General features: G+C 41.6%; 2 protein-coding genes and 1 pseudogene across 10 annotated transcripts in view; 2 read left to right on the top strand and 1 right to left on the bottom strand.

Moving 5' to 3' along the window:
• Positions 1-5,753, bottom strand: part of PHC3 (polyhomeotic homolog 3) — a 78,756-nt gene extending 73,003 nt beyond the window's left edge. For 7 of the 9 annotated variants that reach the window (XR_011487296.1, XM_020882118.2, XM_020882122.2 and 4 more), the window contains exons 1-2: positions 5,675-5,753; positions 3,036-3,201 (exon numbers count right to left, since the gene is read on the bottom strand). Coding sequence is in view for 8 of the 9 variants with exons in the window: in XM_020882118.2 (XP_020737777.2) it covers positions 3,036-3,201; positions 5,675-5,688 (180 nt within the window). In the remaining variant the exon portion in view is untranslated. Of the gene's footprint in view, positions 1-3,035; positions 3,202-3,454; positions 3,517-5,284; positions 5,374-5,674 lie in introns of those variants that run through there. The other 2 variants (XM_020882119.2, XM_070466434.1) reach the window with 2 other exon arrangements.
• Positions 5,379-19,397, top strand: part of PRKCI (protein kinase C iota) — a 103,206-nt gene continuing 89,187 nt past the window's right edge. Inside the window, exon 1 of the mRNA XM_070466439.1 lies at positions 5,379-5,483. The gene's annotated coding sequence lies outside the window, so the exon portion shown is untranslated. The remainder of the gene's footprint in view (positions 5,484-19,397) is intronic.
• LOC139034754 (protein FAM136A pseudogene) lies at positions 12,746-17,758 on the top strand (annotated as a pseudogene).

Here is a 19,397-nt window from a genome sequence, read left to right as displayed (position 1 = left end):
TTTAATTTTACTGAATTTTAATTTAAATATAAAATAGCCACATGCAACTCATAGCTACTATACTGAACAGAGCAGATAACAACTATCAACAAAATAGTTTCCAAATATATCATTAGGTGGAAAAAGTTTACTTAATAGTGTACAGAGTAAGATACCATTTATATTAAAATATTTTAAAGAATATTCAAGAAAACATTAAAAGACTACTGATAGGTAGCTAGAAGTGATTTTTACCTGATTCTCATTTGTTTTTTTTTCTAAATGTCTGAAAAAACTTAGCTTCATTATAGTAATAACCACATAAAATTATAAAGCCTTTTTTTTTTTTAGAAAATTACTAAGTAACCACTCATGTTTTTTAAATGTCAGGTGCAATTGTTTCAACACAAAATAAAATTATTCTTACTAAAAAAATCCTTATAAGTGTTCATTACTGTGACTATTTATTAGTAAAATGAAAACTCTGAACCCAAACTTTATAAATTAATAAATGTGAAACAGTCAAGAGTTCTAATAAAAGAGAAAAATCCTTTATCTGTGCAAATGGTACACTGGACTACACCAGTCCTCTGCAATCACATTCCAAAGTCATGTCATGCCCATGGGTACTCTCAAACAGCACCCTAAATCCCAATATCAAACCAGAGTTTTCAAAGAGCTAATGGAGAAAAAGAGACATAATCCTATAGTTTGAGCTTCTGAGTCAGGATACCTTTATCATAAAGCTATGAATGTCTTTATTCAAATTCCAAGAAAGCATGTTTCCTTGCATTTTTTACCTTCCTGCATTCACGTCGCAATTCGCCAACAGACTGCTACACCTGCTGCAGATTCCTGTCACAAAATATAGGCTTTTGACCCCCAGTTGCAGGGGAGTACAGACCAGCATTAAGTGCTTTAGAATCACAATATATCTTTTTGGTTAGGTAATCTGTATATGTTGCTCTAATTCCATAACAAAACTCTAAAATCAAACAAATTAAAAATGAATAACCTATTTGAATATACTTATTTTTTCTACTGTCAGCACAATTTTTCATTACCATTCAGTGCCATACTCATGGATGAGAGACTCTTTAAATACAAGTTAAAGATACAGCACATTGCTCTTATTTTGTTCCTCTGGAGCAAGGAAGATGAAAAGGATTCACAGGGGTGGAAAAAAAAAGAAAAGCTGGAAGGTATTAAACTACTTAGGTAGTTTGATAAATATTGATTTGACTACATTTTAAGGGAAGCAATTCTATGATCTTGTAAGAATTAGAGTTAGTACTATTCGTGAGATACTATCTTCAACTTCAAATCTCAAGTAACTTTTTTTTATTAACACATCCAACTTAGAAAATAGGTGGGCAACAAAATGGTATTTAAAATATCATATTATCTTTATGTTCAAGGATCCAGATACTCTTCCCTGTTTCCCGTGCCTCAGAGAAAGGTGAAAAATATTAAAAACACTCTGTTTCAGTCTGAATTTCTACTGAACTGACAGACGATTCCAACAATCCTGATTCTATTCCACAGTAATTTCAGAATACTAAGCCATATAACAGCTAGACAGTCAGTATACTGGGATCTGCACTCTAGAAAAATGGAACAGAGAGATGACTAAACCAGGTCTGTTTTTTTCAGGGTGGAGTGCAATTATGCAGATTTGAGAAAGAAAAAAAGGTGTAACGGGAAAAAAACTCAGTGTTTAAGGGTACAACTCTAAAGTCAAGAGTACCAACCAGGTAGGTGAGTTTAGGAAAGTTACTTAGCCAATTTAAAACATCAATTTTTCCATCTGTTGAATGGAGATAATCCATGTAAAGCATTTATCAAATACTTGGCACATAATTATTCAGTATGTATTAGCTATTATCATTTACTGAGTATATAATGTGCCCCACAAAATTCTAGATCCTTTGTCTAATCCTCATAACTAATTAAGCAGGTGGTCTCATTCTCATCTTATAGTTTCCTGAGGCTCAAGGAGATTATGCCTCTCACTCAAGGCTACATAGCTACTAACAGTAAAGAAAATGGAATTCCAACAAAAACTGCATCAGCCTGCAATGCCCATGCTCTTTTCATGCAATACCATATTGCCTCAACCTCCATTACTATAAAGGCTGCCTTGCTGTATCTCACTGTTTGCTGAAGCCAGGGTAGGCAAGGAGTGAGCAGGGAAGCTGGAAGATGCAAGGAGCCAAAAGAACTGCAGACACATTTCTTCTCTCCTGACTGGCATAGAAGCCATACCAGTAGACACGCTGTATTCTCTTGTGGTTGACCCAGAGGACATGGCCATAATGCTGCCAACAAGGGCTTTTCAGGTGGAGCTTATATAGGTTTACAGAACAAAAGTGGCCCGTGGTCAAGGGGGTACGTCGTGACACACACGTGCAGTGCTGTAAGTGATCTCAGCTGTTACGTAACTATTTACAAAACGTGGGACGACCGCAAGAGACCATGGGGCGAGAGAGCCTGACCACCACCATCTTTGCTAATTTGCTCTTTCCCTACAAAGGTTAACCAGCTAAACTTTACTTTCTCAACCAAGTGAACAGCCTAAGACTTTTCCTAATCAAATATTCCCTTTCTCCTCTGCCCCGATAGCTCCTAATGGATCCTCTTGCTTAGGGTTCTTGGGTTTAAAACAAACCTCTTGTCTACGGAGCTGAATAGATCCTAAGTCCAAATTTTGGATTCAAATACACAATAATCCAGAAAAACCTAAAGCCATTCTTCATGTTGGGGCTCTTGGTTGAGTTTCCCCACTCGCAGCGGCACCCAGGGACCTTCCAATTATAATTTTCCTGACATTGTTTGTGAAGCTACATGCTGACAAATGTAGGCCCTCCCAATAGGCCGACACTGAATGATTATTATATAACTCTGTTGGTAGTTCCAAACGTTAACAATTCTAACTGTACTCATTTAGAGGGTTAGCATGTAACTCATTTGAGGATATCAAACAATACATTTACCTGGCTTACACAAAAAGTAATGGCTCCTAAGTCTTAGCCTACCCATCCCGGTGACTGAAATACCTGCACGGCATGTCGGTCTGAGCCACTATAGACAGAAATCTGTGGCTGCTGCATTCGAGAGGAGGAAGTGGTGATGGTGGTGGTGGTGGTGCTATTGGTTGTCGTCGACACTGAAGACGTCCCAGGGTTTGGTTCACTATCCATAGCTGTACCGTGGTCCTTAAATCTGGCAGACAGCACAAAGGATTTGTATTGGCAAAAGTGTTACACTGTTTACAGAATAATTATTCCAAGAAATAATCACAACAGTCTAAATTTTCTAAGAAGAACCTCATAAAATACAGATAGCATACAGTCACCATAAACACGTGAAAGGGAAAAATACAAAGATAAAGCATAATTAACAATTCATATCTACTAAATTTGAATCCAGAGGACTGCGGATACAGAACTCAGATAAAGCCTGGCCTAAAGTTTACCTTTTTATTGTTGAAGGAAGATGAATGTCTTGAAACCAAAACAGGTGATGACAGAACACTACCTAGGAAAATTAAAACTTAAGCAATATCAGAGTATTAAAATACTTCTTTATATTCTTTTGACCATACTAATTACAAATTAAAATCATTCTTATGTAGACATTAAAAAAGGATGCCTGTGGACTTGTGCTAGCTTCGTTTAGCTTAGGCAATTAACTCAATTTTGGGTTACCATATATACTTTATTTAAAAATACGTTCTCTAGGAAAGTTAAAAAATAATTTATTAACTCACACTGCTTTCCCTCTAATTACACCACAATTCTGTTCTTACCACATCTAATAACTCTGAGTAATACTCATAAGCAGATTACTCTGGGTAAATAAGAGAAGCAGCAGCGGAAAACAATTTCCCCACTTGCTAACAAAAATCTTTTTCACAAAATACAACTCCAAATTTTGAAAATAGCAGAACTATGTCACTTTCCTTATGCATAAAGTGCAGTTTTATACCATTCTGATTATCTTCCCTCAAACATTACAAACTCATTTCACTGTTATGGTACAAATATAGTATTTTTATTTTAATAAATTCAAACAACATATTAAGTCAATTCTGAGTGCCTTAATGTTGTTAGAAACTAGAACTATAACATTTATTGTAGGGATAGAAATGCGCCACAAAAAGCAAGCTTAAGAATATACTGGTTTTCTCTGCCTTTCTTATCTTTTCTTCTGAGAAACATAATACGACCCACCTCACAGGAGCAGTACTGACAAGGTAACACTTTCTACTTCAGGAAAAGACAAAGGAATTTGGCACTAACTGTGTATGCGTGCACTATTCCCAAATAGTGTCCTTTTACCTACAAATTTTGTTTTTTATATCACATATGTAAACAGTAATTATATGTATAATCATAAGAGTATGATTGCCCTGTGAGGAATCAAATGTTTTTAAAAGCCCGATTTATAGGAGGAAATGTGATTCAGGAAAAAAAGTGGGGAGCCAACTCTTACTAATCTTTTTGATTAATAAATGACTCACACACCTTTAGACTTCTCTGGGGTTTTTATTGGCGGGGGTGGGGGGGTTGGGGAGCGGTTTGTTAGTTTTACAAACTCCTTTCCAGTCATCAAATCACAGCAGCATATGTTAACAATTCAACATCATACAGATACGGTGGTAGATAAACTTTTTACCAAACTGCTACCTGTCATAACACTTCTGAACCACGCATCAATGATATGCAAAAAGCCAGCTTTAATTCTGGTCCTTGTACAGTGCTGTTCTGCTCAACCATCTCCTCAAACTCTGCAGTAAGCGGTTCAGTAACTAAATATGGTCACAGAGAATCCAAAATCTAGACACAAGTCTAAACATCGGTGGGTAGAACTGGCCAAATCATTAAACTGCATCTGGAGACCTGGCACAAAAGAACAATTTTGCTAACTCCACCGACTAGCCTTGTATATTGCCTGCAAAACACAAACGGCAGTTCCGCTGCACAAGCGGCCTACCCAGGAAACACTTAAGTTTGAGTCGCTAACTAAGCATACCATCACACCGCCACACAAGAATGTGGCCCTCTAGGGCGGCAACGACACTGCTGCCAGGGACCCGAGGGAAAGAAAGATCTTTCCTACCAGGGTGTTCTCAGCCTCGCCAAACGCGCCATCGCCCCAGCCGCTGAGACCCCTCCTCCGAGCCTGCGGGGAGGGAATGAGCAGCCCCACGTCTCGGGCTCTCCCACTGAGGCGCAGTGGGGTGGCGCCGGGGCGGGAAGGAGGCGAGCGTGAAGGAGGCCTGGTAGTGCCCGCCCAGCCTTACCCAGCCTCCGCTGGCCCCCGGTGCGGGCAGCCGTCCCAAAGCCGCCCGCGGGGCCCACTTGAAGGGACGACAACCTCTCAGGGGCCCACCCGGGCTCATCTTCCGGAAGATCCCGGCGGTAGGGGGCCGAGAAGGGATCCTGCGCACAGGGCCCCGCAGATCCGGGACCAGACGGCGGAAGGGGCGCTCCCGCCTGGAGGTAACTGGACCCTTCAGTTCGGCTCCGTCCCCCCACAAGGGCCAAGCAGGCTCCTCCACGATAAGGAAGCTCTCGCGTCCCCCTTTCCCCGCACTGCTCGCGAAAGAGCCCTGAGCTTTCCCCTTGGGGGGACTTGTCGCTGCCCCCTCTCGCCCCCCAGTTACGACATCAGTCACCAGCAAGTCACTCACTCCGCTTCCGCCATCTTCTCTCCTCCATCACTAACATGGGCTGCGCATGCGCCCCCCGGAGGCGGCGGCGGCGGCGGCGGCAGCGGCCGCGGCGGCCGCGGCCGAAAAGGGAGGAGGGGCGGGGTCGGCTCAGCCTCGGGCCCCCGCGGTCACGTGGGGCCTTCGTCTTCCAATTCCTCCTCCCACTAGAAGGCTTGCTGGCTCGGGGAAGTGACCGGGTTTTGCCAATTTAGGTATCAGTGTCTCACGTGCACCCCCTCGCTTTCTCTAGGGTCTTCTTCCTACTGGGCAGGGGTCGCCAACAGAGATATGAAAAATTCTGATTAGACTGTTAAATGACAAATTTTATGGATATCTAAAATATACCAAAGCTTGTGCAAACTGCAAAGAGGGAGAAGGAAGAGAATGACTCGAGGATTGGATGCTGAGGTCTCAGAGTGGAAGGCAATGCTGTGGTAGCTGCAGGGCGTTACCTGGGGCGCATGACACTTTGGGGATAGAACCAGCAGCCCCTCTCTTGGGCTCAAAGATAAGAGTTCTGGATGCCCGTGCGGTGGACAGTTAAGGTATTATCATATTACCCTATGAATATCATCCATTTCTTTGACATGAATTTACTGACCGCTTAGTGGAGATTAAAAGTTTGCATACCGCAGTGGGAACAAGTGGGAATAGCCACCAGTTTGCTAATGTAATTTACTGTATTCTACTCACGTGGCAACTAATCTGAAGCAGGATGAGACAAACGTGTGAAGATGACTGAACCAAGTCCCTGTCTTCCAACAAGTCTTAATCTGGACTTTACAGAGAGAGTCACACAATGTAAGTGTTCTGACATAGATCCATTAAGCGCTTTGGAAATTTAAATTCAAGGAATAATAAATCTTCAGTGCCCTTCACCAAATGAAGCACTTTGAACACAAATAATGCCTTCTTTTTGCACTTTTTAAGATGGTGGAGTCACATTTCAAAACTGAGAAATGAGGAACTTTGCTGGTGGTCCAAAGGTTAAGACTTGGTCCTTCCAATGCAAGGGGCCAAGGTTTCATCCGTGGTGGTGGAACTAGGGTTCTACATGCTGCACTGCAATGACAAAAAAAAAAAAAAAAAAAACCCACCTGAGAAATGAATTACTGATATAAATTCAACGCAAAGTGAAAATATGCTTAATCTTACAAATCCTGTAATCAGGATGTCCCTAGGGGAGGGAAGAGACCACTTCTGATGTCAGCTAAATTGTCCCTTTGCCACATCTCCCTGTATGATAACATTGTTTCTTTACCTTATTTTCTTATCTGAAGGCAAAACCCTTCCTCCTACTCCTAGGAGAACTCACTGACAAAATCCCCTTTGAAAATTCCCTGTAGATGCTTAAAAATAAGATATTACTACTTCGTCTTTCTTTTCTGATTTGCTCAGATGATGCCATTGCCATATAATTCCCAAGAATCAACTGTTGGGACTTCCCTGGCATTCCAGTGGTTAAGACTGAGCACTTCCAGTAGAAGGGGTGCAAAACTGATCCCTCATCATAGCAGAATTAAGATACTGCATGCTGTGTGGTCAAAAACCAAGTTGAGTGTCTATTGGTATCACTGAAATTTTCATTCATCAAAACAAAACTGAAGAAAGTAGTCTTAAGGACTTCCCTGGTGGTCTAATGACTAAGAGTCTGCACTCATAATGCAGGCAGCCCAGGTTTGATCCCTGGTCTGGGAACTAGATCCCACATACAGCAACTAAGTTCGCATGCCACAAGTAAAGATCCCCCAGGCCACAACTAAGACCTAGTGCAGCCAAATAAATACATAAAATTAAAAAAAAATTTTTTTAAAGGTTTAGGTTTAAACCTAAACATGAAAAATGCATAATCCTAAGGAATATTTGGAGTAAATGTGCCAAAATTGTTCCTTTTCATCCCTCTTTCTTTGAACACCCAAGGCCTGTATCTATATTGTCATCTCACGCAGATTGGCCTTAAAGTCGTAATACATATTGGATAAAGTCAGGCCAGTACCGCTTTTTTTTTTTTTTTTTTTTTTAGCCACACCCAGTGGCTTGCAGGATCTTAGTTCTCCAACCAGGGATCAAACCTGGGCCCCAGAAGTGAAAGGACCAAGTCTTAACTACTGGACCACCAGAGAATGCCCAGTACTACTTTTTAGAAACATTTCAAACCCAACATTTATTGTAACAACATCTGGGAGAAGGCAATGGCAACCCACTCCAGTACTCTTGCCTGGAAAAGCCCATGGACAGAGGAGCCTGGTAGACTGCAGTCCATGGGGTCGCTAAGAGTCGGACACGACTGAGCGACTTCACTTTCACTTTTCACTTTCACACATTGGAGAAGGAAATGGTGACCCACTCCAGTGTTCTTACCTGGAGAATCCCAGGGACGGGGGAGCCTGGTGGGCTGCCATCTCTGGGGTCGCACAGAGTTGGACACGACTGAAGCGACTTAGCAGCAGCAGCAGTATTTGTCTAACCTTTTACTGAAGGCAGAGGATTTCCACAAACTCATTTGATCTTCAGAACAATACTAGTTATCATTTTCATTTAGCACAGAAATATAGTGAGGTCAAGGTGATTAAATGACTATGGTGACTGCTAGAATGGGGTTCCAGAATTGGGGTACTCACTTAAGCTTTCCATGGCCAAAGTCAAGTTTTTTTCACTGCATCATTCAGAAAGCTGCTGTGTGAAATGTTAGAGGAGACAAAGTAAGATGCAAGACTACTCTCAAGAAACTTACCATCACTTATCTGATGAAACAGAGGAAAGTGTTTTACCTCTTTGTGATTTCCTATGGAAAAGATTTATGTGTCATGCTAACAGAACTTGAAACTTTCTAAGGTTTCCAGGAAGTGTTGCTTTGGGGAAGTGCTAGCATCCTATATAATTTTAGAAAAATCCCTCTAGCAAGGATGCTTTGGAGGAAAGTGAAACTGGAGACCCGGAAACTAATTAGAAAACTCTATTAATCCCTAGAGAAATGATAAACGACTCCAGGAATGAAAAGGAGGGATAGATTAAAATTTTGGTTCCTTAGTTGTACTAGTCACACATCAAGTGCTCAATAGCTACATGTGGCTAGTGGCAACTGTATGGTATCATGCAAATATAAAACATTTCTATCATTACAGAAAGTTCTATTGGACAGTGCTGGTCTGAACACTAGATCAAGCATTGGCAAACTACTATTTCTGTCTTAGTTTGGGCTGTCATGACAGAGACCATGCATGGATGACTTAAATGAATTTTTTTTCCCCACAGTCTTAGAGGCTGAGAAGTCCAGGATCAAGGTGCAAGTAGATTCAGTATCTGGTGAGGGCCATCTTCCTGGTTTACAGGCAGCCACCTTCTCACTGTATCCTCACATGATGGAGGGAGAAGGCAGAGGAGGAGAACTGGGGACTATGTGCAGTCAACCCACTTCATGTAACTCACTGTGGCTTCAACACCTGTTCAGCCCTGTTGTTACTGACCAGGGTTCTTGGCCTTCCTCAATCACTAGAAATTGACTAGAGGCCAGACAAGAAAGTCAGGCAAGGCTTTACTGGGGCTCCTGCTGCAGCAGAGGGAAGTGAGAACAAAAAACAGATTCCCTTGCTCCCCGTGAGGGGGGCAAGCTTGTTCCTTATATAGAATAAGAGTAGAGGCGTGTTCAGGAGTCAAGGGCTTAGGTGGTTTGCCTACCCTTTAGGTGGTGTTGTATGCAGGAGTGTGATTTTTCTTCCAACACCATGTTTTTGCTCCAGGCTCTCCAAAAGTGTGGCAATCAGGTTTTTTGGTCTCTTTGTATCTTGTGGTCCAGAATTTATCCTAATGTGCACACAGTTATTTTTAGTCCCCTACGGTTTCTTTGTGTTTTGTGGCTTGAAGAGATGTATGTCCAAGTGCGAGCATTGCAGCACTGTAGCAAAGGGTCCCAAGTCCCAGCCTGTCTCACTATCATGTATAATCCACTCCATTTTATGGTAGGATGTTGCTCTGCACATTCAGCTTTACGGCCTGATAGACCAGATGATACTCAGTTCGTAATGGGCAGCTCAAATTCCGTGGTAATTTGGTGACCCATAATTAAGCAATCAGTCTCTGTGAAGTGAAGTGAAAGTCGCTCAGTCATGTCCGACTCTTTGCAACTGCATGGGCTATACAAATCCATGGAGTTCTCTAGAACAGAATACTGGAGTGGGTAGCCTTTCCCTTCTCCAGGGGATCTTCCCAACCCAGGGATCAAACCCAGGTCTCCCGCATTGCAGGCGGATTCTTTACCAGCTGAGCCACAAGAGAAGCCCTGATCAGTCTCTACTAAGGTCAAATAAATTCTTCAACTTAGGCTTCAGCCGTATGTGAACTGAGAACTTCCAGATGTACAAGCTAGATTTAGAAAAGACAGAGGAGCCAGAGATCAAATTGCCAATGTATGCTGAATCATTGAAAAAGCAAGGAAATTCCAGAAAAACATCTCCTTCTGCTTCATTGATTAGGCTAAAGCCTTTGACTATGTGGATCACAACAAACTGTGGAATATTCTTTTTTTTTTTTTTCCATTTATTTTTATTAGTTGGAGGCTAATTACTTTACATCATTGCAGTGGTTTTTGTCATACATTGAAATGAATTAGCCATGGATTTACAGGTATTCCCCATCCCGGTCCCTTCTCCCACCTCCCTCTCCACCCGATCCCTCTGGGTCTTCCCAGTGCACCAGGCCCGAGCACTTGTCTCATGCACCCAACCTGGGCTGGTGATCTGTTTCACCCTAGATAATATACATGTTTCGATGCTGTTCTCTTGAAACATCCCACCCTCGCCTTCTCCCAGAGTCCACAAGTCTGTTCTATACATCTGAGTCTCTTTTTCTGTTTTGCATATAGGGTTATCGTTACCATCTTTCTAAATTCCATATATACGTGTTAGTATACTGTAATGGTCTTTATCTTTCTGGCTTACTTCGCTCTGTATAATGGGCTCCAGTTTCATCCATCTCATTAGAACTGATTCAAATGAATTCTTTTTAATGGCTGAGTAATATTCCATGGTGTATATGTACCACAGCTTCCTCATCCATTCGTCTGCTGATGGGCATCTAGGTTGCTTCCATGTCCTGGCTATTATAAACAGTGCTGCGATGAACATTGGGGTGCACGTGTCTCTTTCAGATCTGGTTTCCTCGGTGTGTATGCCCAGAAGTGGGATTGCTGGGTCATATGGCAGTTCTATTTCCAGCTTTTTAAGAAATCTACAACAAACTGTGGAATATTCTTAAAGAGATGGGAATACCAGACCATCTTCCTACCTCCTGAGAAACCTGAGTGCAGGACAAGAAGCAACAGTTAGAACCAGACATGGAACAACAGACTGGTTCAAAACTGGGAAAGGAGTATAGCAAGGTTGTATATTGTCACCCTGCTTATTTAACTTATATGCAGAGAACACCATGCAAAATGCTAGGCTGGATTAATCACAAGTTGGAATCTAGATTGCTGGGAGAAATATCAAAAACCTCAGACGTGCAGATGATTCCACTTTAATGGCATAAAATGAAGAGGAATTAAAGAGCTTCTTGATGGAGATGAAAAAGGAGAATGAAAAAGCTGGCTTAAAACTCAATGTTCAAAAATCTAAGATCATGGCCTCCGGTCCTATCACTTCATGGCAAATAGATGGGGAAAATGTGGAAACAGTGTCAGATTTAATTTTCATGGGCTCCAAAATCACTGTGCATGGTAACTGTAGCCACGAAATTAAAGACATGATATTAAAGAAGAAATGTCACTCAATTTTTGTCATTTATTTTCCACCCCCTGACACACAAATGTCTTACCAACAAGTCTCGAGTTCTTGCTACTTTTTGCTCTCTACATCCAATCAGCATGGTGTCATCAATGTAAAAGACCAGTGTGATATGATGTGGAAGAAAAAGGTGATCAAGATTCGTGTGAACTGTGGGCTCAGGACTTCCCTGGTCGTCCAGTTGTTAATATTCTGTGCTCCCAATCCAAGGGGTCTAGGTTCGATCCCAGTCAGGGAACTAGATCCCACATGCTGCAATGTGGGAAGATCCAAAAAGATGGAAGATCCTGGCAACACTACCAGGTACAGCCAAATAAATAAATAAATAAAATTTTTTAAAAGATTCTTGCAAACTAATTATGACACAGCGTGGAGAATTGGTTTAGCCCTGATGTAGGACTGTGAAGATGTACTGCTGGCCTTTCCAGCTGAAAGCAAACTGCTTCTGGTGGTCTTTGCTAACAGGTATCAAGAAAAAACATTTGTCAGATTGATAGCTGCATGTCAGGTACCAGGGGATGTATTAATTTGCTCAACCAATAAAACGACATCTGGCACAGCAGCTGCAATTGGAGTTACCACCGGTTTTAGCTTACAGTTGTTCCACTGTCATTCTCCAAAATCTGTCTGCCTTCTGCACAGGCCACACAGGCCTGTTGAATGGAAATGTGATGGCACTAATCTCTGCAGTTCCTCCAGGAATTCAGTATTGCTTTTGGTTTGCTATTTTCCTAAGTAGAAGCAGTTCTAGAGGCTTCCACATGATCTTTCCCACCATACTAGCTCTCACTCCGCAGGTCAGGGAACCAATGTGGAAACTGTGTGAGGTGCTCAGTGTATCTATTCTAGTTACTAATTCCAGGACTGGAGGATAATCACAGAATGGGCGTGGGGACCCACTGTCTCCACTGTGAGACAGACTTGAGATAAAACTCAATTGATCACCTGACTTCCATAAGCCCCTTCCAAGATAGTGTACCACAGTGATGTTTGATCTCCTGGAATTCAGTTCAGAGCCAGTGTCTTGTTATTTCCCAAATGGTCTGATTATTTTATTTTTCCCCAGTGCACGGTTTCCCTACTAAAAAGATTTGAAGTCCCTTTGGTGAAGTCTGGAGAAAGATTTTCTGTATACATTTTGATGGTGTACAAGTGTCATCTCTCTGGGGGATGTAGCCTCCCCTTTACTTGAGGGATTCTGAGGTGTGTAAACTGTCTCAAGTCTGGGAAATGATGGAAGTGATATGACTCTCTTTTTATGATTCGGGTTAGACTTCTCTTTACTTGACCTAGAACTTTCCTACTGATACTGTTTCAGTAGGAATTTAGTGGCTTTTTCTGTCTATTTCACTTCTAGGAATACCGTGATCAACTAGCCAATGACTTAGGTCCGCACAAGTCAGATCGTTCTGCTTGCTGCTTTGATTCTGCTGTCCGCCACAGTGACCGTGCCCATCTTTGTCTTTGGCCGTGGAGTGCTGCCACTTGGCCCCTGCTATGCTAGGATCCAATTACTCCTGTTTCATTTAGGTTTCTCAGTTCAGTGGTTGCAGGTCCCACTGGCCTACAGAGAAGAGCAATCACCAAGCACTTCAGGAATGCTGGAGCTCCCCTCACAAATTGCTATAGACTGAATACTTGTGTCCCCCCCCAACATTCAAATGTTGAAGCCATAACCCCCAGTGTGATAGCATTTGGAGACTTTGGGAGGTAAGTAGGTCATCAGAGTTGAACCTCTATAAATGGGATTTAGTGCTCTTGGAAGAAGAAAGATGAGAGAAATGATCTCTTTCCACCATGTGAGGATACAGCAACAAGGTGGCCATTGTCTGCAAACCAGGAAGAAGTTTCTCACCAGACACCACATTGAACCTGCCAGCACCTTGAACCTGGACTTGCCACTCTCTGGAACTGTGAGAAAGAATTGTTTGTTGTTTAAACCGCTCAGACTGCAGTATTTACCATAGCAGCCCAGACTGACTAACACAAGCCCATGGGCCAAATCCAACCTGCTGCTTGTTTTTGTGCAGCTGTCAAGCTAAGAATGGTTTTTACGTTTTCTAACAATAGAAAAAAAAATATGAAAGGAAGAATAATATTTTGTGACAAGTGAGAATTATGTGAAATTTGTGTTTCAGTATCCATAAATAAGGTCTTATTGGAACGCAGCAATGTTCATTCATTTATGTACTGTCTACAGCAACTTTTGTGTTGCAAGGGCAGAGGTGAGCGATTGGAGTAGACACTATAATGGTTCACTTGGCAGAAAAAGGATGCTGACCTATGTTCTAAATTACTGATCACCTTGTGCTGGGCCCTTCCTCGGTAGTTAATATGGCACATACCCTGTCCAGCACCCCAACTACACTATGATTGCTTTCCTAATATGAGACAGAAGATAGACTGACTCAGATTTAAATACTGGTACAGACCTGAATGTAAAGTACTGAAGGTTTTAGTTTTATAATGTGAAAAAAGAGGAACAACACCTTACAAGATTGTCATACAGTCTTAAAAAACCAAATTTAAAGTCTAAAAAAGTCCTCTTTTTAAATATTTATTTATTTATTTATTTATTTATTTATTTATTTATTTTTTCCCTGCTCTGGGTTTCCGTTGTTGTGTATGGGCTTTCTCTAATTGTGGTGAGCAGACCCTACTCTCTGTGAGAGTATGGGCTTACTGCAGTGGTTTCTCTTGTTGCAGAGCATGATCTCTAGAGCACACGGGCTCAATAGTTGTAACACACAGGCTATGTTGCCCTGCGGCATGAGGACTCTTCCTGGACCAGGAATCGAACCCATGTCCCTTGCATTGGCACTTGAATTCTTAACCATTGGACCACCAGAGAAGTCCCTCTTTTACTTTTTGAAATTTGTATCAAGATCTTCCTTCACCTGGACTTGCCTAAATACTCAATAGGTTTTAAATGCTTGTTGTGGGACTGAATGCTTCTATATTTGCATGAATAAAGCCTAAAATTCTAGTACATTCTACATTCTAGTAGACTGGAATGGCACAATGTATGTATGGACTTGTTCTCACTTTTCCTTGAAAGTAACATCCTAAAACCAAATACTTTCACTAAAGCAAATAGTATTGGAACTGAAAAAAATAGTCTAGTCCAGCCACCTCTCATCTATTCTTACAAAAATTGGTGTGTTAATCAGTGCTGTCAATCTTATCTTGTATACCTATGAGCGACACTGTTCCTAGTCCTCTATATTTCCCTAGATGATAAATCGTAGAGACAAAGACCTTTAAAGCTTGAAGGGACATTAGCTGTCACGTGCCCCATGGAGGAAGAATCCATGGTAAAAGCAGAATTTGAACTCTGGTCTCCTATCCACCCAGTCCTGGAGTTGCCTAACTTGTGCCAAAAAGCCTTACTAGTAGCATGTAGGTACTTGATAAGCATTTGAAGCAGCTATTGACTTTCATTTCCATTTTTCTTTTCCAGCTTTTATGCTGTATTTACTTAGCATTGTGACAGCTTGAAAGAGTTTTTATAATTAGAATGGTAGAGTTAGACAAACTTAGATTTGAATCCTGATTTTGCCACTAACTAGCTGTGTGACCTCTGGCTGTGCCATCAGCTCTATCTTCAAAATATAGCCTTTATTGGAGCAGGCTAGAGAGGCAGGGTCATAGATATGCAACATTGCTGTCTTTAAAGATAGAGAGGCTTCAGAAAGGAACACAGAACTGCTGACATGGTGGTTTTAGCCAATGAGACCTGTACTGGACTTCTCACCTACAGAACTGTGAGATCAAGCCTGAGCCTTTGGAGTGGAAGCACTGACTCCAAGACCCTAGACACCAGAGAACTAACCCCAGGGAGTATCAAATAGTGAGAACGCACACAGAGGAAACCACCTGAATACAAGACCTGCCATCACCCAACCACCAGCATCACCCTGAGTAGGATGCCTCATGTAAACAACAAAGGAAACAAAAATACAAACCCAGTCTTCAGCAGACAGGATTACCACCCCACGAAGCCTTGCCCATCAGAGGAAAAGCAAACAAAAACTCAGCACAAATCTCACCCTATTCAAAGCTTACGCAAACCACTGGACCAACCTTAGGAAGGCAGAAGCCAAAAGGAAGAAAGAATTCAACATTGAAACCTGGGAAAAGGAGACCTCAAACACAATAAGTTAAAAAAAAAAAATAATGAAAAGGAAGAGAAATACTACACAAATGAAGGAACAAACTAGTAACACAGAAATCCAAATAAATGAAGAGGAAATAGGCAAACTACCTGAAAAAGAATTCAGAATAATGATAGTAAAGATGATCAAAAATCTTGAAAACAAAATGGAGACAATGCAAGAATCAATTAACAAAGACCTAGAAGAATTAAAGAATAAACATACAGAGACAAACAACAAAATTACTGAAATTAAAAAACCCTAGAAGGAATCAATAGCAGAATATCCGAAGCAGAAGAAGGAACCAGTGAGGGCGACGAGGGGGCGGGCCCGTGCGCGGGAGTCCATGTGGGCGCCCGCACAGCAGGGAACAGCGCAGGTCGCCGTGGGGGAGCTCCAGCAGCAACTCCGGGTGCAGGAGGCGGTGGACTCCGTGGTGCAGAGTCTGGAGAGGGGGAATATCCGGAAGATGCAGGGCCTTATGTTCCGGTGCAGCACCGCCTGTTGTGAGGAAAGCCAGGCGTCCATGCACCAGTGCATTGAGTGCTGCCATGCACCTCTGGCTCAAGCCCAGGCCCTGGTGACCAGCGAGTTGGAGAAGTTCCAGGACCGCCTGGCCCGGTGCACTATGTATTGCGATGACAAGGCCAGAGATTCGGTAGATGCAGGGAGTAAGGAGCTTCACGTGAAGCGGCAGCTGGAGACCTGCGTGACCAAGTGTGTGGATGACCACATGAACCTCATCCCAACCATGACCAGGAGGATGAAGGAGTCGCTCTCATCCATGGGGAAAGAGCTGCCTGCTAGTGGCCATCAGGGCTGAGGGCAGGAATTGATTTAAAAGGAGGAATGGGGATTTGGGTCTTTTAAGGAGAGTTAAGGAATGAGGAAATTAAGGATGGCAGCAAGTCTAAGGCCTGTGTTTCTTTCCTCTGGACGCTGGTTCCTTTGTGTTTCAATCCTAGAAAGTGAAATGGAAAAAAAAACGGTGCTAAAATTTGGGTCACAGATAGCACAGGAGGTTTGTTGTGAGCCTGAATTTCATGTGGCAAGTACTTCTCCCGCCAATAGGGAGTCTCCCTTGTCCCAAACCAGGGCCCTCCAAGGTACCAGATTCTCCTACTGCACAGATACCAAGAGGCCGGCAGGTTCATGTAACCTGCTTGTGGTCCAGTGGAGTATGAAAAGAGGTGTTGCTATTTGTTGCCCACCTGCTGTTTACCAGAAGGATCACTACAACATTTTCCACAAACTAATAAAATCCATGCAGTCACTAATGTCGAAAGGGGCAGGGGGCTTTAGGGGGTTTGTTTTGCTTGTTTTTCTTTTATAGACAAGGGCATGACGTTAAGATGTAAAGTTGGGAGAGGCAGTTTGGATAAAAACTTTGAAAGGGTCCCTGCAGGTACTCATTTCTCCATCAAGGTGTGGATGTGTGTTTCTTAAAATTCTCACACATTACATCATTCAGCCTGGAGACCCTGCAAAAATGTAAGAAGCGATATCACACTGGTAAGGGAAGCAAGTGTTCCCTCTCACTGGCAGCCACGGTGGGCCCTGAGGCCGCCGGCAGCGGAGTCAGCCAAGCGGCAAGACAATCTTACAGTGACACTCGGCCTTGAAGGGAAGCGGCATTTTGACAGTATTATATGCTCATTTTCAGGAACAAACAGTGAAAGAGGAACTATTAGCTACTTAAATAAGAGAGTTGTGAAGTACGGGCTTTGGAAAAATCTGTTTTTCATGAAACAGAATGAAAGCCTAAACCCAGTGTTGCTTATTTGCCCCCTGAAATAACAGAGCTTTGTTGAGACAATTCCCTGGCAACAAAAAAGTCAAGGGAGGAAAAGTAAGCAACTCAGGGATGAACTGTGGCTCCTTTAGAGCTATAAAGGGACTGCCCTCCATTACCAAATACCACTTTTGCCAGGGCCTTTGCTACATGCATTGTTCTTGCCCCAGTTCTGGCCCCTTATCATTTTGATAAGGACCTTGTTTTTTTTACCAACTTAGTACTTGAAATGATAATATTGTCTGTTTGCTGTTTCAAGACTGATATATTTTCCTAGTGGTTTGGTTTTCAAAATAAATAAGACTTAATTTTCTTCCAAAAAAAAAAAAAAAAAGAATGAATCAGTGAGCTGGAAGGTAAAATGGTGGAAATAACTTTTGAAAAGCAGAATAAAGTAAAAAGAATGAAAAGAACTGAGGATAGTCTCAGAGACCTCTGGGACAATATCAAATGCACCAACATTCGAATTATATGGGTCCCAGAAGAAGAAGAGAAAAAGAAAGGGTATGAGAAAATTTTTGAAGAGATTATAGTTGAAAATTTCCCCAACATGGAGAAGGAAATAGTCAATCAAGTCCAAGAGGCACAAAGAGTCCCATATAGGATAAACCCAAGGAGAAACACACCAAGACATATACTAATCAAACTAGCAAAGACTAAATAAACACAAAGAAAGAATATTAAAAGCAGCAAGGGAGAAGCAACAAGTAACGTGAGGGAAACCCCATACACTTAACAGCTGATCTTCCAGTAGAAACTCTGCAGGCCAGAAGGGAATGGCAGAATATATTTAAAGTACTGAAAGGGAAAAGTCTACAACCAAGGTTACTGTACCTGGCAAGGATCTCATTCAAAATTGATGAAGAAATAAAAAGCTTTTCAGACAAGCAAAAGTTAAGAGAATTCAGTACCACCAAACCAGCTTTACAGCAAATGTTAAAGGGACTTATATTGTCAAGAAATAGAAGAGAAGAAAAAAGATCTATAAAATCAACCCTAAACAGTTCAGAAAATGGCAATAGGAATATATATATCACTAATTATTTTAAATGTAAATGGATTAAGTGCTCCAACCAAAAAAAAAACCAGAGAATGGCTAAATGGATGCAAAAATAAGACCCATATATATGCTGTCTACAAGAAACACACTTCAGACCTCAAGACACATATAGACTGAAAGTGAGAGGATGGAAAAATATATTCCATGCAAATTGGAAGCAAAAGAAAGCTGGAGTAGCAGTCCTCATATCAGACAAAATAGACCTTAAAATAAAGAAGATTGCAAGAGATAAGGAAGGACACTACAGAATAATCAAGGGATCAATCCAATAGGAAGAGAGAACAATTGTAAATATCTATGCACCCAATATAGGAGCACCTCAATACATAAGAGAATACTACCAGACATGAAAGGAGAAATTGACAGTAACACAATAATAGTAGGAGACTTTAACACCCCACTCACACTAATGGCCAGATCATCAAAACAGAAAATTAATAAGGAAACAGAAGTCTTAAATGATACATTAGATGAGATGGATCTCATTGATATCTTCAGGACATTCCATCCAAATGCAGAAGAATACACCTTCTTCTCAAGTGCACATGGAACATTCTCCAGGATAGACCAAAATCTTGGGTCTCAAATCAAACCTCAGTAAATTGAAGAAAACTGAAATCGTATCAAGCATCTTCTCCAACCACAACCCTGTGAGACTAGATATCAATTACAAGAAAAAAAAGCTGTAAGAAACACAAACACATGGAGGTTAAACAATACTTTTCTAAATAACCAACAAGTTACTGAAGAAACCAAAAGGAAAGTAAAAATATTTCTAGAAACAAATGACAATGAAAACATAACAACTCAAAACCTATGGGATGCAGCAAAGCAGTCCTAAGAGGGAAGTTTATAGCAATACAAAGAAACAAGAAAAACACCGAATAGACAACCTAACTTTACACCTAAAACAATT

Source organism: Odocoileus virginianus, chromosome 4 (assembly GCF_023699985.2).
Source record: "Odocoileus virginianus isolate 20LAN1187 ecotype Illinois chromosome 4, Ovbor_1.2, whole genome shotgun sequence".
NCBI classification, from domain to species: Eukaryota; Metazoa; Chordata; class Mammalia; order Artiodactyla; family Cervidae; genus Odocoileus; species Odocoileus virginianus.
The sequence above is the reverse complement of the archived record's forward strand: the minus strand, read 5'-3'. Positions and strand labels throughout refer to the sequence as shown.